We start from the raw sequence: 19,552 nt of genomic DNA, 5'->3' as shown, positions 1-19,552 counted from the left end.
AACGGTCATCCTGGAACATAGACCCAAGAAGTGACTCAGAACCTCCTTGCTGTCCCCATACAGATGGCCCCAGGCCCTCCCACAGGCCATGTTGCCTTCCTAAATCTAATAAGTCTGTGCCAATTAACTCCTCTCCATCCAGTCATGACCCTTTAGAAGGTCGGTGCAGGGATTTCCTGGTTGACCTTCATGGATGACCCTCCGTTGTCATGGTCCTAGGCCCTGCAGCAGCCTCTTCTCCCCCAGACAGATGCCGAATACCACAGGGGGAAGGACACTGCTGCTTTCTGGTGCTGCTGGGTCTCCAGCTCCACGTGACCTCAGGACTGTCGGGGAAGGAACTGAGCACCGCCCGCTTGGCCCCAGCCCTGTGTGTGGAAATGTGGCATCACCCTGGGGATGCTCGGGGCCAAGGTACAGGTCTGGCCTTGCAGCTGAGCTGGGAGAGGTCTTCAAGGTGGGAGTGAGGAATACAGGCAGACCTTGGGGATATTGTTGGTTCAGTACCAGACCACTGCAATAAAACGAGTCACATGAATTTTTTGGTTTCCCAGTGCATATAAAAGTTACGTTTCCAATGTGCCGTAGTCTGTTAAGTGTGCAACAGCATTATGTATAAAAAGACAATGTACATACCTTAATAGAAGATACTTGATCGCCAAAAAAGGCTCACCATGATCTGAGCCTTTAGTGAGTCATAATCTTTTTGTAATAGTAACATCAAAGATCACTCATCACAGACCACCAGAACTTTTAATAATAATACTGAAGTGTTTGAAATATTGTGAGAATTACCAAAACGTGACACTAAGTGAGCGAATGCTTTTGGAAAAGTGTCGCCGACAGACTTGCTTGTCGCAGGGTTGCTGTAGACCTTCAATTTGTACAGAACGCAATTAAGCGAAGTGCAGTGAAAGGAGGTCTGCGTGTGCTGACCTGTAGTGGCTTCCCAGCTTGAGCAGAAAGACGCGGGGAGGGAGAGAGCTTCTGCTCATGGCCCACCTTCTCCTGCTTTTCCCAGCCACTTGGTTTATTAGAAAACATTTCTGCCTCTGGCTCTGATTGTCACTGATGCCGTAAGATTCTAAGTGTTGTGATTTGGCAAGCGCCTTGAACTTAGTAAACTGCGAACTTGTTTCTACTCATTTACAAGCAATTAGGTGGTATTATGTACTAGAGAATACTGGGTGGAGGTACCGGGAAGTTACTATGAAGCCTGTGGGCTGGTAGCCCTCCCCCCTCAGGAGAAGGGAGCTGCTGAGGGCCCTTAGGATGAAGGAACATCTGGAAGGTCCATAATTAAGTCTGACGTGTGGCTCAACAGGAAGTGCCACGTCTCTGTCCCCAGAGCCCTCTTCTAAGGAGGGCAGCCCCCAGAGCTTGAATATCACTGGGTCTGGAGGGAGGTCTTATAGGACCTTTTACTCCTCGGTTCCCCTAGGTCCTGGGAAGATGGCTTTGTGCACAGACAACAGTTTCAGGGTTTAGTAGCAGAGGAACATTTTCGGTTATCTTGGGAGCTTTAAGATCTCTCTAAATCAGTTTTGGTGATGAAAGTACAACTTATCTGTGTTTGTGTTTCTGTGCATTGTTTAACCTAAACCCTGCAGCTTCTGTGCGTCAGACTGGCCAACCTTTGTGACCTCAGGGGCCTGGCAGCTGGGGTCCCTGAGCCGGAGTAAAAACAGCAGATTGCAAGAGGCTTTGACAACCTTGTTGAGGATGTCACATGCCCTGAGCTGCGCTTTCCTCTAGATGTCCACACCAGGGCTGGGCCCAGGGAGGCGGCCCTGAGGGGCGTCGGGCTGCCCTTTTTTTTCTCTCCTGCCCCTATTCTCTGAATGCCTGCACCTCATCCCTAGGATTAAGGTTTCCTGGCTGGGATCCCAGGTCTGTTTCTAGAGCAGGGTGATTGCTCCGCATCCTAATTGGCAAATGGTTGGGAGTGGGGGCACGTACAGAGTTTAAAACTTCATTATGACTTTTGTTTCTGTTTCACCCCCATCTTGCTCTTCAGCCCAGGAGAGCATGGGGTTGTTTAGTGAGTCTTCACACAGAGGGGTCCCCTCCCCCAGCACCCACGCTGCCTTCTTAGTGCAAGAGGGCCGGGAATAATTTACCTGGAGATACATGTGTGCCCTGCGGGGCTGGAACTCTCCAGAGCTTTCTGTTCTGCACTGCGTCTCCCGCAGCGGGGGGCCCACTGACCTGTAAACACAGACAGTGAAACTTGGGAGAAGGCAATGGAAGAAATCAGCATCTCTAAATCAATTTAGGATGTATGCAAATCATGTTTTCAAATATTTAGAGAGTCTCTGAGGGAATTACGTCACTGTTTATAAGTGTTTTGATTGTTTTTTATGACTCGGGCCTAGTCAAGCCATGCGACGTAATTCCTGAGATGCTGAGCCCACGCTGTGAGCCCCGCACCGCCCCAGAGGGAAGTCGGGCATAATGGGAAAATATAATGGGAAAATCGCTCCCCATAATAAACAGAGCGCTGGCCAAGCGGTGGGGAATTATTCCTGTGCTGCTGGGCGGAGGGTGGCCTTTGTTCAGTTTACAGACCATTAGGGTGAGCCACGGTGGTGCAGACTCAGAGGGTGGCCTGGCTGGGGCTCTGCAGCAGCGTCATGTGCAGGCTTGTCTGCTCCATCTGGGGAGCATGTGAGAAAATCCTGGTGGAACTGAGTCTTGAATGACTGAGGCTTGGTGCCTCATCCATCCCAGATGATAAAGCTCCCCTGAGTTTGTACAGAGAACTGTCATCCACCCCCTTCACGGGGCAGGGGAGGAAGGGGCCCCCAGCCTTCAAGCAGACGGTCCTGAGCAGACCATCTCCTGTCCAGTCACTGTGGCCTCGACCAGTGCATTCAGCACAAGAGGCCAGGTCTGGCCCTGGGTCCCTTGTCCATCTCCTCTTTCCTGGTTTCTTGAACACGAGTGTGGGTCCACACAAGCTGCGCACCTCTGGGGACTCAGAGCCTCAAACCCCAGCTCTCTCTCTCAGTAGCTCTGTGACCTTTGGCTTGGTCCTCGATCTCTCTCTGAATCAAAAGGGTCAGTCCTTGTGAATTCTCACAACAGGGGCTGACATCCAGCACGCAGCCAACTCAGGAAATGTTTGCTGTTGTTATCATTCAGCATCACGACTTATATCTTCAAGGCCAGTCTTTGAGACAGAAGTGCTGGGGTTTTAAAGCCTTGCAGACCCCAGGCATTGAGGAGATGAGCTGGCCAAAGGGTTAGGGCACCGAGGGGGCGGTTCCATGGGTAGGTACGTTAGCCAAGTCTGCACAAGAAGACATTCTTTAAATGTCTCTAAGCAAATTCCAGAACGATAAACCTCTTCTGGGCAGGTGATGTAACCCCAACAGGCACTTCTGAGTGTGAGACCAAGGGGCTGCGGCCGGGAGGCCTGGATCCGTCCCCCTCATGCGCGACTGAGGGCTTCAGGTGCCAAGTACTAAGCCCCTCCCTCCTCCACCAGGAGCATCCCCGTGGTGCAGACGCTGAGGACCAGCGCCCTGACCACCGCCTGTGCCGACCACTCGGACCAGCGTGTGGGCTACCTGGAGCACGTGGTGGCCCGCATCACCATCTCCCACCCACGCCGAGGAGACCTGCAGATCCACTTGATTTCTCCCTCAGGGACCAAGTCTCAGCTTTTGGCAAAGAGGTAAATCTAGGCTGGCCTGGGGGGCCGGGGTGGGAGCCGGGCTCACCTCAAGGTCACATGGCCCTGCAAGGCCCCCGGCACACTGGGGGTCTAGCTGTTTCTGCCTCTTGAAGACACTCACACATAGACCCAACAAACCTGAAAAAATAGGCTCCTGCAACCTGCCCTTCAAAACCGCCCTGGGAAACTCTCCATTTCAGGCAGTAAGTAGTGACAAAGGTTTGTGGTGGTTTCATTGCTTAGTGGAGAAATGCATGGAATTCTGGCTATGACTTCATTGCTGAGGTCATTGGAGATCATTTTTATCGTATTCATTCTGCATTTTAAGTGAGAACGCGTGTCAGAGGAGCACTGTTCTGTGTCCTGGGGTAGAGCCTGCACGGGCAGGAGGCGCTGAGGGAGACGCACAGGTGTTGGGAGGCTTCTCTCTGCGGAGGTCTTGCCCATGCACTAGGACGGTCCCCGTGGAGCAGATGCTCCGAGAGGGAGGCTCTGAACTCTTGGAGCCCGGTGCACAGTTTGTGGTGCCCGGTTTGTGCAAGGCTGTGGAGTCATTTCTTCGACAGACTTCGAGACAAGAAGAAGCACTTTGCTGCGTTTATGTGACTTGCGGGTCATCAGAGTGAAGGGGTATTGGGAGCTCGGGGGAGGCTAGGGGGGCCTGGGCTTCCTTTTCCGGCTCCTTCCAGCTACGAGGCAGAGGAAGAAAAAAGGTGTCACGAACAAATCAGCATTTCCCGCTTCTCTTGAAAAACAGAACTGGCAGTCGTGCCCTGTACCCCTCAGGATGCACCCTGAGACTGCCCTGCCCGCCGGACCGCAGCCCCCCTTGCCTGCGTGCTGCGCCTGGGCCCCCTGGCCTCGTTTGGGTCCCCTGCCCAGGGCTGCAGCCCTTCTTGGGGCTGCAGGATTCAGAAATGGGGGTGAGTGACAGCCTCCAGACAGGACCAGGCCCTTTTTCTTGATGCCCCTCTGTCCCCGGCTGCTCTGCATGACAGAGAGGCGGTCGGCCTCCATCAGAGAGGGGGGAGTGTGCTGTGTCCTCCTGGGCACCCCCTGCCTCCCCAGCAGCCCGGTCTCTCTGTGGCAGGAGACTGTGGGCCCAGCCCTGGGCTTGTCCTCAGTGCTCTGGACACACCCGGGGACCAGACCCTGGCTTCATCAGCTCCCAGGGCTTGGGCACCCAGCTTGGCCCCTGCTGGGCTCCCCTCTCATAGCACAAGAGTGACAGGTGACATCTCCCCTCTGAAGGTAGGCCCGGGCCACCCTCTGCACGTGGGAGACCACCACGGGCACGAGTATTTTGAGGGTGCCGGCTGGCAAGCTACAGCTTTGTGCTATTTTGCAACCAGAGTTGTTGTTATTATTAATCAGAACTTTTAGAGATTTCCTTTAAAAGTCCAAATTTCTAGTGTTTCTTGAAAAATTGGAAGCTGTCCAATACTGGGCTCATGTTCCAGGGCAAATACTCACTAGAGCACCCCAGGGCCCTGTCCTTGCACCAGCACTGAGGCCGGGCGTGGGCCGCTTGTGCCCAGGCTCTCTTGAGGTCACCTCGCTGGACCCCGTTGGCTCCAGGCCAGATGCCTAGAGGCATCCAAGTTGACAACCCTTGAATCTGAGGCAGGAGCTGGGTGCAGACCCCAAATGGTGGCCTGCGTTGACCTTGAGCACAGGGAGGCTTGGGGTGGGGGCCGCAGTGACCAGGGAGGGCCGGTGTGGGCTCTAGAGCCCAGAGGCCTGAGCTCACAACCTGCTCCTTCACCTCTCAGTGGGGCACCTGGGAGCTGACCACTGCTCCTCAACTCTGGAAACGTCCTGTGACCCCTCCGTCACAGTTAAGAGTATTACAAGAACTGGATGTGATGATACAGGTGGAAATGGCTGGCATGGTCCCTGGCTCAGGGGCTGGCTGTGCTCCCATCCTTCTTACACCTGCCTACCCGTCAGCAGAAAGCTTCCAGCACCTGGCTCTGTGTTCATCCCTTCCTAACTTCCATCCCTCTGCTCAGGCCCAGGGTTGGAGCCCCTGGAATGAGAGAGCGGGCGCTGCTGAGCTCACCTGGTTCACAGCTGCCCGCTCCCTGGGTCACACTGAGCCAGCGCCATCAAGCATGTTCAACCCGTCCGGAGCCACTGGGCCGTCATCTGAGTCTTGGGAATTTGGTTTTTTCCAAGGCAGTTTGTGTGATTATACCAAGAATTTGTGTTTTAGGATCCAGTCGCTTCTCTGCCTTTTGGCTAAGATCAAGTGTAGGATCGATTACCTTCTAACTTTATTTCACATCTTGCTTAATTCAGAAGCTTTTTTCGGGTTTCCAGGTGTTTTTCGCTCCGAGTAAGCTGACATCTTAAGTACCTCAGCCCTTGAAAGAGCTTGTCTTTGTTCTGTCCCCAGTGCCCTAGATTCAGTCTGGCATCGTGTGTGAAGATCAGCCTTGACCTTTGTGGTTTCTTAGAAGAAAGTAGAGGTTTTCCCCTCCCTGCACTGTTCTCCACGCAAAGCACATTTCCTTGATGAACATTTTTGTACAATGGATGTTTGGAGAACCCCCAACTGGGAATTGAATCTGACATCACACGAAACATATATCTGAATTTTTGATGAACAGTAAAGAGCCTCTACATTAAAAAATTGTTATTCCAAAATAGAGATAGAAAATTAGGCTGTGAAGGAAGAGTCCAGAATTGTTCCTTCTACAGAGACTGAGGGGCCCTGGGTGCTGGAGAGGGAGGGTGTCCATGAGTTGCTCCCTGTTTCTGCCTGAACCAAGTGTGAGAAAATGGACTGGGGCTGAAGTTCCAACAGGAAGGACTTTCTTCCAGTCTGGAAGGACCAAGGGGGCTCTTGCACCTGCAGGGGACACGGGCCATGGGAGGAGCGCCCAGGGGTGCCTCCTGCCCGCAGTGGAAAACCACCAGGCCTGTTGCGTTCTCTCCCCCAAATGCAGCTGTGGAAACCTGCTAAGCCCTGGAGATTAAGGGACAACATCTTTCCCACAAGTTTGAGTGGTTGTTCATTTTTTCTTACTTGTATCTTCTGGAGAAGAACCACAAGAGCTGGCTCTCAGACAAATGTGAAAGATTCCTTTGTTCCATAAACCAGCATTTTAGAAAGGCCTCCTTTGTGATGACCTTGTGGCTTTGGGGTAAGGATGGTGTGGCCCAGCCTCCATCCAGGAACTGGGGGTCACGGGCTCTGTAGGATCCCTCCTGGGGTGGAACTTAGGGGTGTTCGTTGGTGATGGAGAGAACCCAGGACAGGAGTCAAAATGCCCTTGAGGGCATCCAGCTCAGCCAGTCACTGGAGGGGGGACCTGCAGCAGATCCCTACTCCCGGGGCCTCTCGTCTGCGAATTAGGGTGGGGGGAGGAGCCCACCGCTGACCCAGCCCCTGCCTTATGCTGGCACCACCTGTGCAGCCTGACTGCCTTCCTTTCAGAGTGTTTGGAGACCCAGTGAGGCCACGGAGGTGAAGGTGCCGTGCAGGGCTGTGCTGCACAGCCAGGGCCTGAAGGCATCAGCGTCTCCTGCACCTTCACGCCAGCCACGGGCCAGGCCCCTTCTGCCCTGGGAGGCACGTCAGCCAGCTGTGCAGTCACCTGGGCATAATTCCCAGGCAGGAGAGCCCTTGGTGGGCTGGTCACCCCGGCCACCATCCCTTCGGGGACCCTGTGTTCTGACCCCACGTTTCCGATTGCAGGTTGCTGGATCATTCCAACGAAGGCTTTACAAACTGGGAGTTCATGACCGTGCACTGTTGGGGAGAGAAGGCCGAGGGGGAATGGACCCTGGAAATCCAGGACATGCCATCCCAGGTCCGCAACCCAGAGAAACAAGGTCAGTGGGGCTTGGGAAAGTCCCAGCAACTTTTATATTTCAATCCTTTTGTTAACTCTAGACTTTTATTCAACTACAGTACCTGGATCATTCTTTGTTGTTGTTTTTTCTTGGAGGTAAAATTTACATAATATAAGTGTCACTGCTTAAATTGTTAAGTGTACAATTCCATGGCTTTCAGTGCATTCACAGTGTTGTGCAGCCGTCACCACGATCTAATTCCAGCACTTTGTCATCACGCCAGAGGGAAATCCCAGTACCCATTAAACAGTCACCCCCATTCCCCTCCTCCCAGCCCTTAGCAACTCCTCACCTATTTTCTGTTTCTGGATTTGCCTCTTCTGGACGTTTCATAAAAATGGAATCATACAACACGTGACCTTTTGTGACTGGCTTCTTTCATTTAGCTTGATGTTTTCAAGGTTCGTCCGTAGTGTAGCAGGTGTCAGTGCTTCTTTCCTTTGTATGACTAAATACTCTCCCACATTTTGTTTATTCATTCCTCAGTTGGTGGACAGCTGGGTTGTTTCTACTTAATAGCTATTATGAACATCCATGTACAAGTTTCTGTGTGGACATGTGTTTTCAGTTCTTTTGGCTGTATACCTAGGAGTGTAATTGCTAGGTCATATGGTAACTGTGTTTAACTTTTTGGGGAACTGCCGAACTGTTTCACAGTGGCCAGACCATTTTACATTTCTGTCAGCAAGATATGAGGATTTTAATTTCTCTACCAGCATTTTTTTTTAATTATAACCATCCTAGTGGATGAGAAGTGGTATCTCATTGTGGTTTTGATTTTCATTTCCCTTATGATTAGTGATGTTGACCATCTTTTCATGTGCTTCTTGGCCATTTTATATCTTCTTTGGAGACATGTCTATTCAAGTCTTTTGCCCACTTTTAAATTAGATTGTTTGTCTTTTATTATTGAGTTATAATCATACAGCAAGAGTTGAGTAAGAGTTCTTTAAATATTCTGGATACTAGACCCTTACCGGTTAATATGATTTGCAAATTTTTTCTCCCATTATGTGGGTTTTTCTTTCACTTTATTGATAGTGCCCTTTGGTGCACAAAAGTTTTGGGTTTTTTTAAAATTATTTATTTATTTTTGGCTGCATTGGGTCTTCGTTGGTGCGCATGGGCTTTCTCTAGTTGCGGAGAGTGGGGGCTACTCTTTGTTGTGGTGTGTGGGCTTCTCATTGCAGTGGCTTCTTTTGTCGCAGAGCATAGGCTCTAGGCACTCCAGCATCCGTAGTTGTGGCACACGGGCTTAGTTGCTCCGCAGCATGGGGGATCTTCCCGGACCAGGGCTCGAACCCGTGTCCCCTGCATTGGCAGGCAGATTCCTAACCTCTGCACCACCGGGGAAGTCCCAAAACCTATGTTTTCTTCTAAGAGTTTTATAGTTTTAGCTCTGTACGTTTAGGACTTGGATCCATTTTTAATTACTTTTTGTATGTAGCGTGAGGTAATAGTCCAAATTCATTCATTTGCACATGGCTGTCCAGTTGTCCCAGCACCATTTTTTGAAAAGACTATTCTTTCCCCAGTGAATGGTTTTGACACCTCGTCTAAAATCAATTGGCCATAAATGTATAAGCTTGTTTCTGGACTCCCAACTCTATTCCACTGGTCCATAGGTCTCTCCCTATGTCAGTAACACACTGTTTTGATTACTGAAGGTTTGTAGTAAGTTTTGAGATCAGGGATATGTGGGTCCTCTGACTTCTTCTTTTTCAAAATTGGTTTGGCTATTCGGGGTCCCTTGCAATTCCATATGAATTATAGGATCAGCTTGTTAATTTCTGGAAAAAAGGTAGTTGGAATTTTGATAGAGATTTTGCTGAACCTGTGGGTCAACTTGGAGAGTATCGCTGTCTTAACATCATGAAGTTTTCCCATCCGTGGACACAGATGTCTTTCCATTTATTTAGGGCTTCTTTTAGCAGTATTTTATAGTTTTCAGTCTACTTCCTTGGTTATATTTGTTCCTAAGTAGTTTATTCTTTTTGATGCTATTGTAAATGGAATGGTTTTTTAAATGTTTTCAGATTGTTTACTTCTCTGGTAATTTTTGCTCCCTTTCATAGCTCTTAGCTAATCGTCTGTTTAACTGATCTTTATTAAATGCCTGCTACTGGCCAGGCGTTGATCTAGGTGACAGGGTCCATACACCAGGAAGGAAAAGCAGGTAACTGTGATGTCTTGTCCTGTAGTCACCACCAAGGTGCTGAGCTCTACCAAAGTCCGTCTGTCGGGTTCCTGGTGGAGTGCAGGGACTGTGCTCCAGTCTGGCTTGTCTGTGGAACAGTTTTACCCAAGGTTTGTTTTCTCTGATCGGCTGTTCCCTGCGGCCTTCTCTGCAGACATGCTCTTCTTTTTGATGACCCTAAACCCTTCCTCTGCCCTGGTTCTTTTCTGATTCTCTGTAAAACAGTTTCACGGATTTTTTTTTTACATCGGGGAGAAGAGAGGCACGTTGACTTGCTTTATGCAAAAAAAATTGACTTTAAGTGATCAAGTCGTCTCCGAGGTCCCCCTACCCACCCCCCAAATCACTTTCTTGCTGCCTTTAAAATAATAACTATTATGCAATACATTAGTGGAACAAATTCTGAAAATACAAAAACTTAACATTTTAAATCACTTGAAATTGACGTCTTTTAAAACTAGACGCTCCTCAATTAGTCCTTTAAAAGCCCCAGAGTGCATTGGCCCTATTAAAGGTCCAGGGTCGGCTTGTCAGGCAGGCTGCATCCCCTGTGCCACGGGCAGAGGCAGAGTCCCCGTGCCAGCCGGCACCACCCCGGCCACTCGTGCAGGGGAGCAGTGAAGGCTGTGCATCCACACGCCACAGCCAGCCTGCCTGTTGGAAGCGCGGGATGAGCCTGGTGGGTGTTCATGTTTCTCAGCACTTAGTAAGTCAGGGCTCCTCTCTGGACCTCAGCATCCTTGGCTGGGACGTGGAGCTGAGCTGGATGCTCTCCTGACTGTGGCCTGTGTGGTACGTCCACATCCTGGAAGGGGCCTTGCTGGCCTGGATGCTCCTCCGCGCTCTCTGGCCTGTCCAGACCCCACTCCTCTTCCAGACCCAGCTCCAGTCAGCCTACTGTGGGGCTGGGTGGGCGCGGAGCAGGCAGGCGCCTAGGAGACCCCGGGCCTCCTCGTCTAGCGCTCCCCCTGGGGTTCTGTCGACACGCAGGTGGTGATGCAGTGTGCCCGATGGTGCCCGAGACGCGGCAAGGCCGGACTGCGCCGAGCTTTGTGGGCTGTCGTCAGGACTGATGTTGGTGGGACGCCCCGGAGGGATTCTGAGCAGAGGAGGGGGATGGTCTGAACCACCATGTGGACAGCGTCACTCTGACAGCTGGATCGGAGTGACTGAGTGTGGCTGGAGTGGGGAGAGGGCAGAGGCGGTGGGGGGTGCAGTTAGCAGGCCATCGCAGTGTGAGGTGAAGGTGGCCCTGACTGGGGCAGGGGGGCAGCAGTGGAGGTATTGAAAGCAGCTGGTTCCTAAAGTAGAGTCGAGAGGACATGCTGACAGACCAGATGTGGGTGCCGAGAGGAGAGGGGGCCCTGAGGACTCCGGAGGTTTGTCCTGTGCGTCGGGAGAAGGGAATGCAATTTCCTAGATCTGGGCCATCGCGGGGGAGTGGGTGCTGGGGGGAGGGTCAGGAGCTCAGTCTGAAGGTGCCTGTGACGTATCCAGGTGGAGGAGTGGACCTGGAGGCCGGGTGCACACATTTCAGTGCTGTGGGCAAATGGCGGGTCTTGAAAGCCACGCGTGTGGACAGGCTCCCCCAGGGGTGAGTGGGGTGACCCTCTGCCTGCAGGATGTGGGCGCCGGAAGGGAACCTGTTTCTGTAACGATTCCACACGGGTGCACGTGCCGAGCTGGGGGCTGCTTCGGTGCAGCCCGGGAGTGCCTGCCATGCACCTCCCCACCACCCCATCCTGCCCATCCGCTCCCCGCCTCTGGCCTGCACCGCACGCGCTGGCTCTGCTCTTGTCCTGCTGACATTTGCTCTCTGGAGTCTGGTCCTCCGGCGACTGCTGTGTCCCCAGTGCCTCCTGCTGCATGGCTGGTAATGGACACAGAGATGTTTGGTGAACGAACGAGGACAGGTGTGATCAGCCCGTGACCGACGCTCTGCCTGCTGCAGAGGACACAGGCTTAGCGGAGGAGGGGGCAACCCTGAATTAAGTCCTGAGACAGGCCGTCTCCCGCCCTGAGTGTGGGTGGCATCTGGGCCTGGGCCGGTTGAGACAGGCACAGAATACACACCCCCTGGTACCTTCTAGCTCTGACCTTCTGTGACCTGCTGGACTCTGGGGGGCGGGGACCCTTCTTTCAGTGTTGTCGCAGAAGGTCTTCTCGCTCCTACAGTGGCCCCTGGGGTGGGTTCATTTGTCTGAGCTCCACCCTGTAGAAGCACTATTCCTGAGGCGGCCTTGTACAAACAGGGGTGGCCAGTGGCTGTTGACAAACCACGCACCCTGCTTCCCGGGCAGGACGAGGTCGGACTCCCCATCTCGGCCACCCGTTCAGCCACCCGCTCAGCTGTTCAGGCGCTACCTAGCACCTCCTCCCCGAGCGCAGCCAAAGTCTGCATTGGCTCCGTTGGCATCTCTGCACATAAATGGGGGCGGGAGGGAGAGAGTAAGGACTGTGACAGCCAGACCCTGAACCGTGCAGGTCAGCCTGGCGGGACCTCAGCCTGCGAAGGTGACACAGATGACCAGGGTTTCCCCCTGACGCAGACCCCGAAGTCCAGTAGAAGTGCAGGCCTTCGAGATGCTGTTGGTGCCGAGGCTTTGATGGGTCCCAGTGGGCATGTCGTTCCCTCCCTGGTTGTCAGCTCAAGGTGGCCTGTAGGTACCGGGTCTCCGTCGCCCTCGGGGCCAGGCATAAAGCAGCAATACACGGTCACTGCCCTCAGAAAGCACGGTCCCTGTCCTTCTGCAGTGATTCCAAGAATGGGTCCTGGGGTGCAGGGCTGCGTCTCCGTTCATTTCAGTCCCCCTCAAATCTCTGCATCGTAATTGCTTAAAAAAAAAAGAAAAAAAGAAGCCAATTCAGTTCCAGTGGTATGGTGAGTGAGAGGGCTCTAAAATCTGAGATAAGACCCAGGGCTTACTGAGTAATTAAGTTGTCTGAATGACACGCTCTCTCAAGCAGTACTCACCTCCTGTCACACTGAGCCTGGTTTATGTTGTTAGTTTTAAAACTCTTTTTTTTTTACAACTGAGGAGCAGATTCCTCATTCGTTTTTCTCTTCAGTTCCTGGGCCAAGGAGAGAGGGTGTGTCTTCTGGGATCACGCTCCTCCGGAGGCAACTTAGGGATGGGACTGAGTACAAATCCTGCTTCACAGCCGGGTTGCCTTTGCAAGTGGTGTTTCAATCATTCCCATCCACGTTTAGCGCACCTTTATTGAAATCTAATCAGTCCCAACTTGGGGCTACTAGGACCTTGCCTTGCCGCTCTCTGGGGGAGCAGGACTGGGCTCAGGTGTGGTGGGGAGGACACCCCAGAGGCAGGTAGGCTGGCTGAACCCCCTCCCCCAACACTTCCCCCACAGGCCACACCACCACCACATAGAGAGAGGCCAGGCCCAGCACCGCAAGCTGCCGACAGCACCATCAGAGCAGAGCAGGGGTCCCATCCTGCAGAACATCTCTCAGGGAAGAGTGGCTGCATTTTACAAAGTTTCCATCTCGAATGCTCTAGCTTTTCAGTTTGGGCACTGAATGCAGAAAGTTCCAATTCTCTGGGAAACGTGTGCTTAGTTCTCCTGCATCTGCCTGGGGCAGGCCTGGGGTCGGCTCCTGGTGCCCCTGCTTTCCTGAATCGCTGTTGTCGTTGTTCGGGCTGCTACAGCAGAGTGTCATAGACTGGGGTGCTTATCAACAACAGGCATGTCTCTCTCACAGTCTGGAGGCTGGAAGCCCAAGATCAGGGGCCAGCGTGGTCGGGTTCTGGTGGGGGCCTCTTCCAGGTTGCAGACAGCCACCTTCTCCTTGTGTCCTCACAGGGCAGCGGGAGAGCTCGCTAGCGCTCTGGGATCTCTTTCGCGAGGGCACTAATCTCATTCCTGAGGAGCCCCCCTCATGACCTAATCACCTCCCAAAGGCTGGGGGTCGGATTTCAGCATATGAATTTGGGAGGGACGCAAACTCATACGTAATGACATCTGGCCCCAGTGCTGGGCCTCTTCTCCTTTAAGATGAGGATGGACAAACTTTCCTCAGGAGGTCACTCGGACGTGATGACCCGGGCCCAGTAATTGAGGTGCGGGACCTTCCCATCTGCCTTCCTCACCTCGAGCTCATGGTGGTGATCACACCTGGGGCACAAGGCAAAGCCTGTACGCCTGCTGGCATCAGGCCAGCCTCCTGCCCAGGTGTGCACACTGCTCCGCATCTGGGTGCGGGGAGGCCCCCAGCACCCCTGTGACCTGGGGCTCCTGCAGGCACCCCTGCACATGCGTGAGGCTATGGGTCCTCTCTGCTCGGCTGGGATCAGCCCAGCTTTGAGCAGCACCGGGATGCCCTCCGTTGGTCTTCTCACTCATTCACACACTTACCTGCTACGCGCTGAGTCTGCTGGGCAGGCACAGGGCTAAAACATGCTTCTTCCTCCCTCCCCTATGCACCCCCGAGCACCCTGCTCAGTGCCCCACATGGAGGCTTTGCTGGGGCTGTGGTTTCTGTGTGGGTCCCGCACTTCCCCTGCAAGGGGGAGTCAGGAGCCATCGGTGTTTAAATGGAAAGCATAATCAAGCATCCTTCCAATCCTCTTTCTGTGATCAACACCAGGTATCTTATTTAATAGCCCCAACAGGAGTTAGTCTTATGTACTTGGCATTCACATCGTAATAAATAGACTTTCTGAGACGATGGATGGCATTTAAAAAAATCCTGGTGTTCTCCTGAACTCAGGGAATTCACTTTTTCTCCTCAATTAAAATTTCTCTTTTTTTCTCTCATCTTCCCTCTGTTTCCAAAAGAGCAGCAACTCACATGTGCCAGGTTTCCCTTGGTTTCCATAGCATTTCCAGACTCTCACTGAAGGAACAAGAGAGGAATATGATGATAATGAGTGCTTATGTATTTTCCATGAGGCACTGGGTGTTATCTCATTGCTAAAAGTCCGTATAGAATCGGGGCATCTTAAACAGAGTCCTAGCCGATAAGGAATTAAGGTTTATGAAAATAAAAACGTCTAATTGCTAGCGATACACACCACAGTATTTACAAGTGAAATGTTAGTGATGTCTCGGATTAGCTTTAGAACACTCCAGGGGTGTGGGATGGGAAAGTGGAGGGTGGGGAGGGCATGAGCAGGCGAAGTAGGACGGGCCAAATATCCATGATTGTTGGGACGTTGGGAGTTCATTGTACTGTTTTCTCTGTTTTGTGTTTATGTGAAAATTCACATCATGAAAAGTTTTTAAAAATACATGTATGGGGAACATCTCTTCCAACGTGGTCAGAAGGAAAAACTATTATGCAGATTGGGCTTGCACAATTAAATAAAATAAAGATGTAGGTGCTTTAGAGCAAATACACCTCAATTTTCCTCAAGTGTGAAAAAAAAAATGTTCAGTACGCCACTGAAGAACTAGTTTCTTTGGACTTTCTTACCCTCAGACAGTCAGTCTAAAATCTATGAAGGAATAAGGCAGGGTCCCAAACTCTGTGTGTGCATGTGTGTAAGTGTGTATGTGCCTGCACGTATGGGAGTGGGTATCGTATGTGTGTATATGTGTGCCCATAGGTAAGTTATCTATGTATACATGTGGGTATGTACATACGTGTGTGTGCATTCACCTGTGTGTGTGCACGTGCATGTGTGGGTGTGGTGGGTATGCACGTGTGTGTATGTGTTTGCTTGTTTTTAAAGAACCAGCACAGCCTAGCAGTTGAGCCCTGGAGCCGGCCTGCTCAGCAGACCCCTGTCCTTCGTCTCACCAGCAGTGGCCCTGGACGGGTCACTCCTCCCGCTGAGCCTCGGGGCCTCCTCTGCATAGGGTTGTTGGGAGGATTAAATGAAGCGGCACATGTGAGGTGCTCAGTGTTACGAAGCTTACCCCTCATGGCAATTACTGTGTGCTTTTATCCTCCTTCTGTGGGAGAGGAAGCTGGTTCAAGCCCCACATAGAGCCTGATTGAGCTCACCTAGCGTAAGGGCGCAGCCTGGAGTCAGGTGTGCTTCTGCACAGACAGGCCCGGCCCACTCCATCCCTCCCAGTGGGTGAGTCCCCACGCATCCACCCAAGGTGCACCCAGCAGGCACCCTCCGTGGATGTTTTTCTCTTTAGCCCTGTGGCCAGTGCTTTTCACATGTCCAGCTTTAGGATATTTGTGGCTGGGTTTTTTACTTTAAAGTGTTGCAATTAGAAGATAAAAATCAAATGAAATAACAAAGGCTAACAGGTGCCTGGTACCAGGAGCATCTGCTGTGCGCGAGGGTCAGGGCTCCTAGGAAGCCCTCCTCCTGAGAGGCTGCCTCACCTGGCCTGAGGCTCCAGGGAGCACTTGACTTCTGAGACCTCACTATGATTGACAGGTGTGGGCACAGTCCTTTATTTTTTTAACCCACCAGAGCTCTTGAAACACAATAGGCACTTAGGATAGATAGTTATCGATCTTTAAGGGTTTTTCCTATACACTCTGTGCCTGGCTTCAGTATCATTGATTAATCCATTCTTAGCAAATCTACCATTTTATAACACTCCCAGCAAATATCACCATGAAATTAAGGGATGTGGGGAGCTCGATTGAATGATTATAAAGTTCTCTGGAAGAGTGAGACTAGGGAGAGAAATTCTGAAAGAATTAAATGCAGATATTTAAACATATTTTTAAACTATAATAACTGTTGGTGCCAGAATGGACAGATGAGTCAAGGGGACCAGAATAGATAGTCCACAAACAGAGCTGTGTAGACACACTAAGTGTAACATTTCAATCTGGCGGGGAAAGAATAAAGCGTTAAATAAAAGATATTGACAATTGGCTCACCATTTGGAAAGGAAATCATTATATTGGTAGATTTATACCCATAAAATTAGAAACTTCTGTTTGGCAAAAAATACCATAATATTAAAATTAGAAAAATATTTATGAAATATTTTGGACAAACTTGAGTCATTCGCAGATGGTCTTTTTCACTTCTCTGTAGCCCAAGGACTGCAAACTTTTTCTGTGAAGGGCTTTCTGGTCTCTGTGACAACAACAACTCTGCCATTTTAGTGCAAAAACAACCACAGAAAATATGTAAATGAAGAGCCTACTGTATTCTAACAGAGCTTTACAAAAACAGCCTGTGGCTGTAGCCTGTTTACATGTTGCAGTTGAACTGAGTACGTGCTCTGTTACTTGGTGATGAAGAGGCCTGTTTATTTGGGTATTTTTTGAGGCATCGCATCCAGGCCCCATTTTCCCACACATGGAACCATATTGTCCCATGTGATGGTAAGTGTTTAACAACCTACCAGTGCTCTGGGGGGAAATTATGTATGTCTATATATCACATACGTTTATTATAAACTACTGACACAAAGTACGTGTAGAACAAAATTTACAAATAAAAATAAAAGATGCAATCTTCATACTGTAAATTCCATGTAGCCCATCGATATTCAGAGAATGCATTCATTAATTTTCACCAGGGACTTCCCTGGAAGTCCAGTGGTTAAGACTCTGTGCTTCCACTGCAGGGGGCACGGGTTCAATCCCTGGTCAGGGAACTAAGATCCCACATGCCGTGAGGTGTGGCATGCATGCATCAATCAATCAATCAATCAATAAAATTTTCACCAAACTCTCTTATCCATGGCCAACCTATGGATGTAGTTGATGAGCAACTGTATTTCCGACATAAATATAGGTCTGAACTTCATTCATTTGTCAACAACACAAGCAACTTCTTTGCTGAATTGGATAATACTTTTCAAAAACTGGATAATTGGATAATACTTTTCAAATACTTTTCAAAAAAAATTTTATGCCACTCCCAGTGTAATGACTATAAATACAACACACTTTTAAGTTTAATCTGTTATTAACATTTTCTCTGTCACTTTCAGTCTAGAAAATCAACAATAAATGAAGTCCTTATTTGTTGCATTTGTCCATTTCCACGTATAAATTCTCCCACCATGACCAATTTCAAGCTACCAAGGTGTTGACTCTGAAGATAGAGTTGGGAGGAGACGCACATGCCACCAGTAGAGAATATTTCCATCGTGTAGACAGAATAGATGTAAATAACCCCCAGAGTATAGGAAATGACAAGATAAAGTAATTAGGAAGTGGTGATTTCTGAATATTTTGTTACCTTTGTTCTCAATATAATTTAATCATAATTTTATGTAGTTTAATTTTTAATAATGGTTATGTTAAGAACCCGCTCACAACATTCTCGAAAGTGGTAACAGTCAGCTGTATTAAGTCAATGTGAGCTGGCCCAGCACACCCCTGCATATTGGGAATTGTATAGGTAGAGGACTTTCTTTCTTTTTTTTTTTTTAATTTATTTTATTAAAATATAGTTCAGGGCTTCCCTGGTGGCACAGTGGTTGAGAGTTCGCCTGCTGATGCAGGGGACATGGGTTCGTGCCCCAATGCGGGAAGATCCCATATGCCGTGGAGTGGCTGGGCCCCTGAGCCATGGCCGCTGAGCCTGCGTGTCCAGAGCCTGTGCTCCACAACGGGAGAGGCCACAACAGTGAGAGCCCCACATACTGCAAAAATAATAATAATAATAATAAATAAATAAAATATAGTTCATTTACAATGTTGTGTTAATTTCTGCTGTACAGCAAAGTGATTCAGACACCCACTCCATCCCTCTGTGACCCGCTACCCCCTTGGCAACCACAAGTCTGTTCTCTATGTCTGTGAGTCTGTTTCTGTTTCGTAGATAAGTTCATTTGTGTCATATTTTAGATTCCACATATAAGTGAGATCATATGGTATTTGTCTTTCTGACTTACTCCATTTAGGGTGATAATCTCTAGGTCCATCCATGTTGCTGCAAATGGCATTATTTCATTCTTTTTTATAGCTGAGAATATTCCATCATATATATGTACCACATCTTCTTTATCCATTCAAGCATCAAGGGACATTTAGGTTGTTTCCATGTCTTGGCTATTGTGAATAGTGCTGCTATGAACATAGGGGTGCATGTATCTTTTCGAATTACAGTTTTGTCTGGGTATGTGCCCAGGAGTGGGATTGCTGGGTAATATGGTAGTTCTATTTTTAGTTTTTGAGGAACCTCCATAGTGGCTGCACCGATTTACATTCCCACTAACAGTGTACGAGGGTTCCTTTTTCTCCACACCCTCTCCAGCATTTGTAGACTTTTTAATAATGGCCATTCTGACTGGTGTGAGGTGGTACCTCACTGTAGTTTTGATTTGCAGTTCTCTAAGACTTAGTGATGTTGAGCATCTTTTCATGTGTCTGTTGGCCATCTGTATGTCTTCTTTGGAGAAATGTCTATTTAGGTCTTCTCCCCTTTTTTAAATTGGGTTATTTGTTTTTTTGTTATTGAGTTGTATGAGCTGCTTGTATATTTTGGAAATTAAGCCCTTGTCGGTTGCGTCATTTGCAAATATTTTCTCCCAGTCTGTAGGTTGTCTTTTTGTTTTGTTTATGGTTTCCTTTGCTGTGCAAAAGCCCTTGTAAGTTTGATTAGGTCCCATTTGTTTGTTTTTGCTTTCATTTCTATTGCCTTGGGAGACTGACCTAAGAAAACATTGGTCCAATTTATGTCAGAGAATGTTTTGCCTATGTTCTCTTCTAGGAGTTTTATGGTGTCATGTCTAATATTTAAGTCTTTAAGCGATTTTGAGTTTATTTTTGTGTATGGTGGGAGGATGTGTTCTAACTTCATTGATTTGCATGCGTCCAGCTTTCCCAACACCACTTGCAGAGGAGACTTTCTTTTCCCCATTGTATAATCTTGCCTCCTTTGTCAAAGATTAATTGACTGTAGGTGTGTGGGTTTATT

General features: G+C 49.7%; 1 protein-coding gene across 3 annotated transcripts in view; it reads left to right on the top strand.

The window, feature by feature from the left end:
• PCSK6 (proprotein convertase subtilisin/kexin type 6) overlaps positions 1 to 19,552 on the top strand; it is a gene marked incomplete at both ends in the record, with an annotated part of 192,995 nt that overhangs the window by 134,268 nt on the left and 39,175 nt on the right. For all 3 annotated transcript variants that reach the window (XM_079700188.1, XM_079700187.1, XM_079700186.1), the window contains 2 exons: positions 3,491 to 3,679; positions 7,383 to 7,519. In XM_079700188.1, the coding sequence (XP_079556314.1) occupies positions 3,491 to 3,679; positions 7,383 to 7,519 (326 nt within the window). The remainder of the gene's footprint in view (positions 1 to 3,490; positions 3,680 to 7,382; positions 7,520 to 19,552) is intronic.

Source organism: Hyperoodon ampullatus (genome assembly GCF_949752795.1).
Source record: "Hyperoodon ampullatus genome assembly, chromosome: 3".
Lineage (NCBI taxonomy): Eukaryota > Metazoa > Chordata > Mammalia > Artiodactyla > Ziphiidae > Hyperoodon > Hyperoodon ampullatus.
Note: the sequence above shows the minus strand (reverse complement) of the source record. Positions and strands in the feature narration are given on the sequence as shown.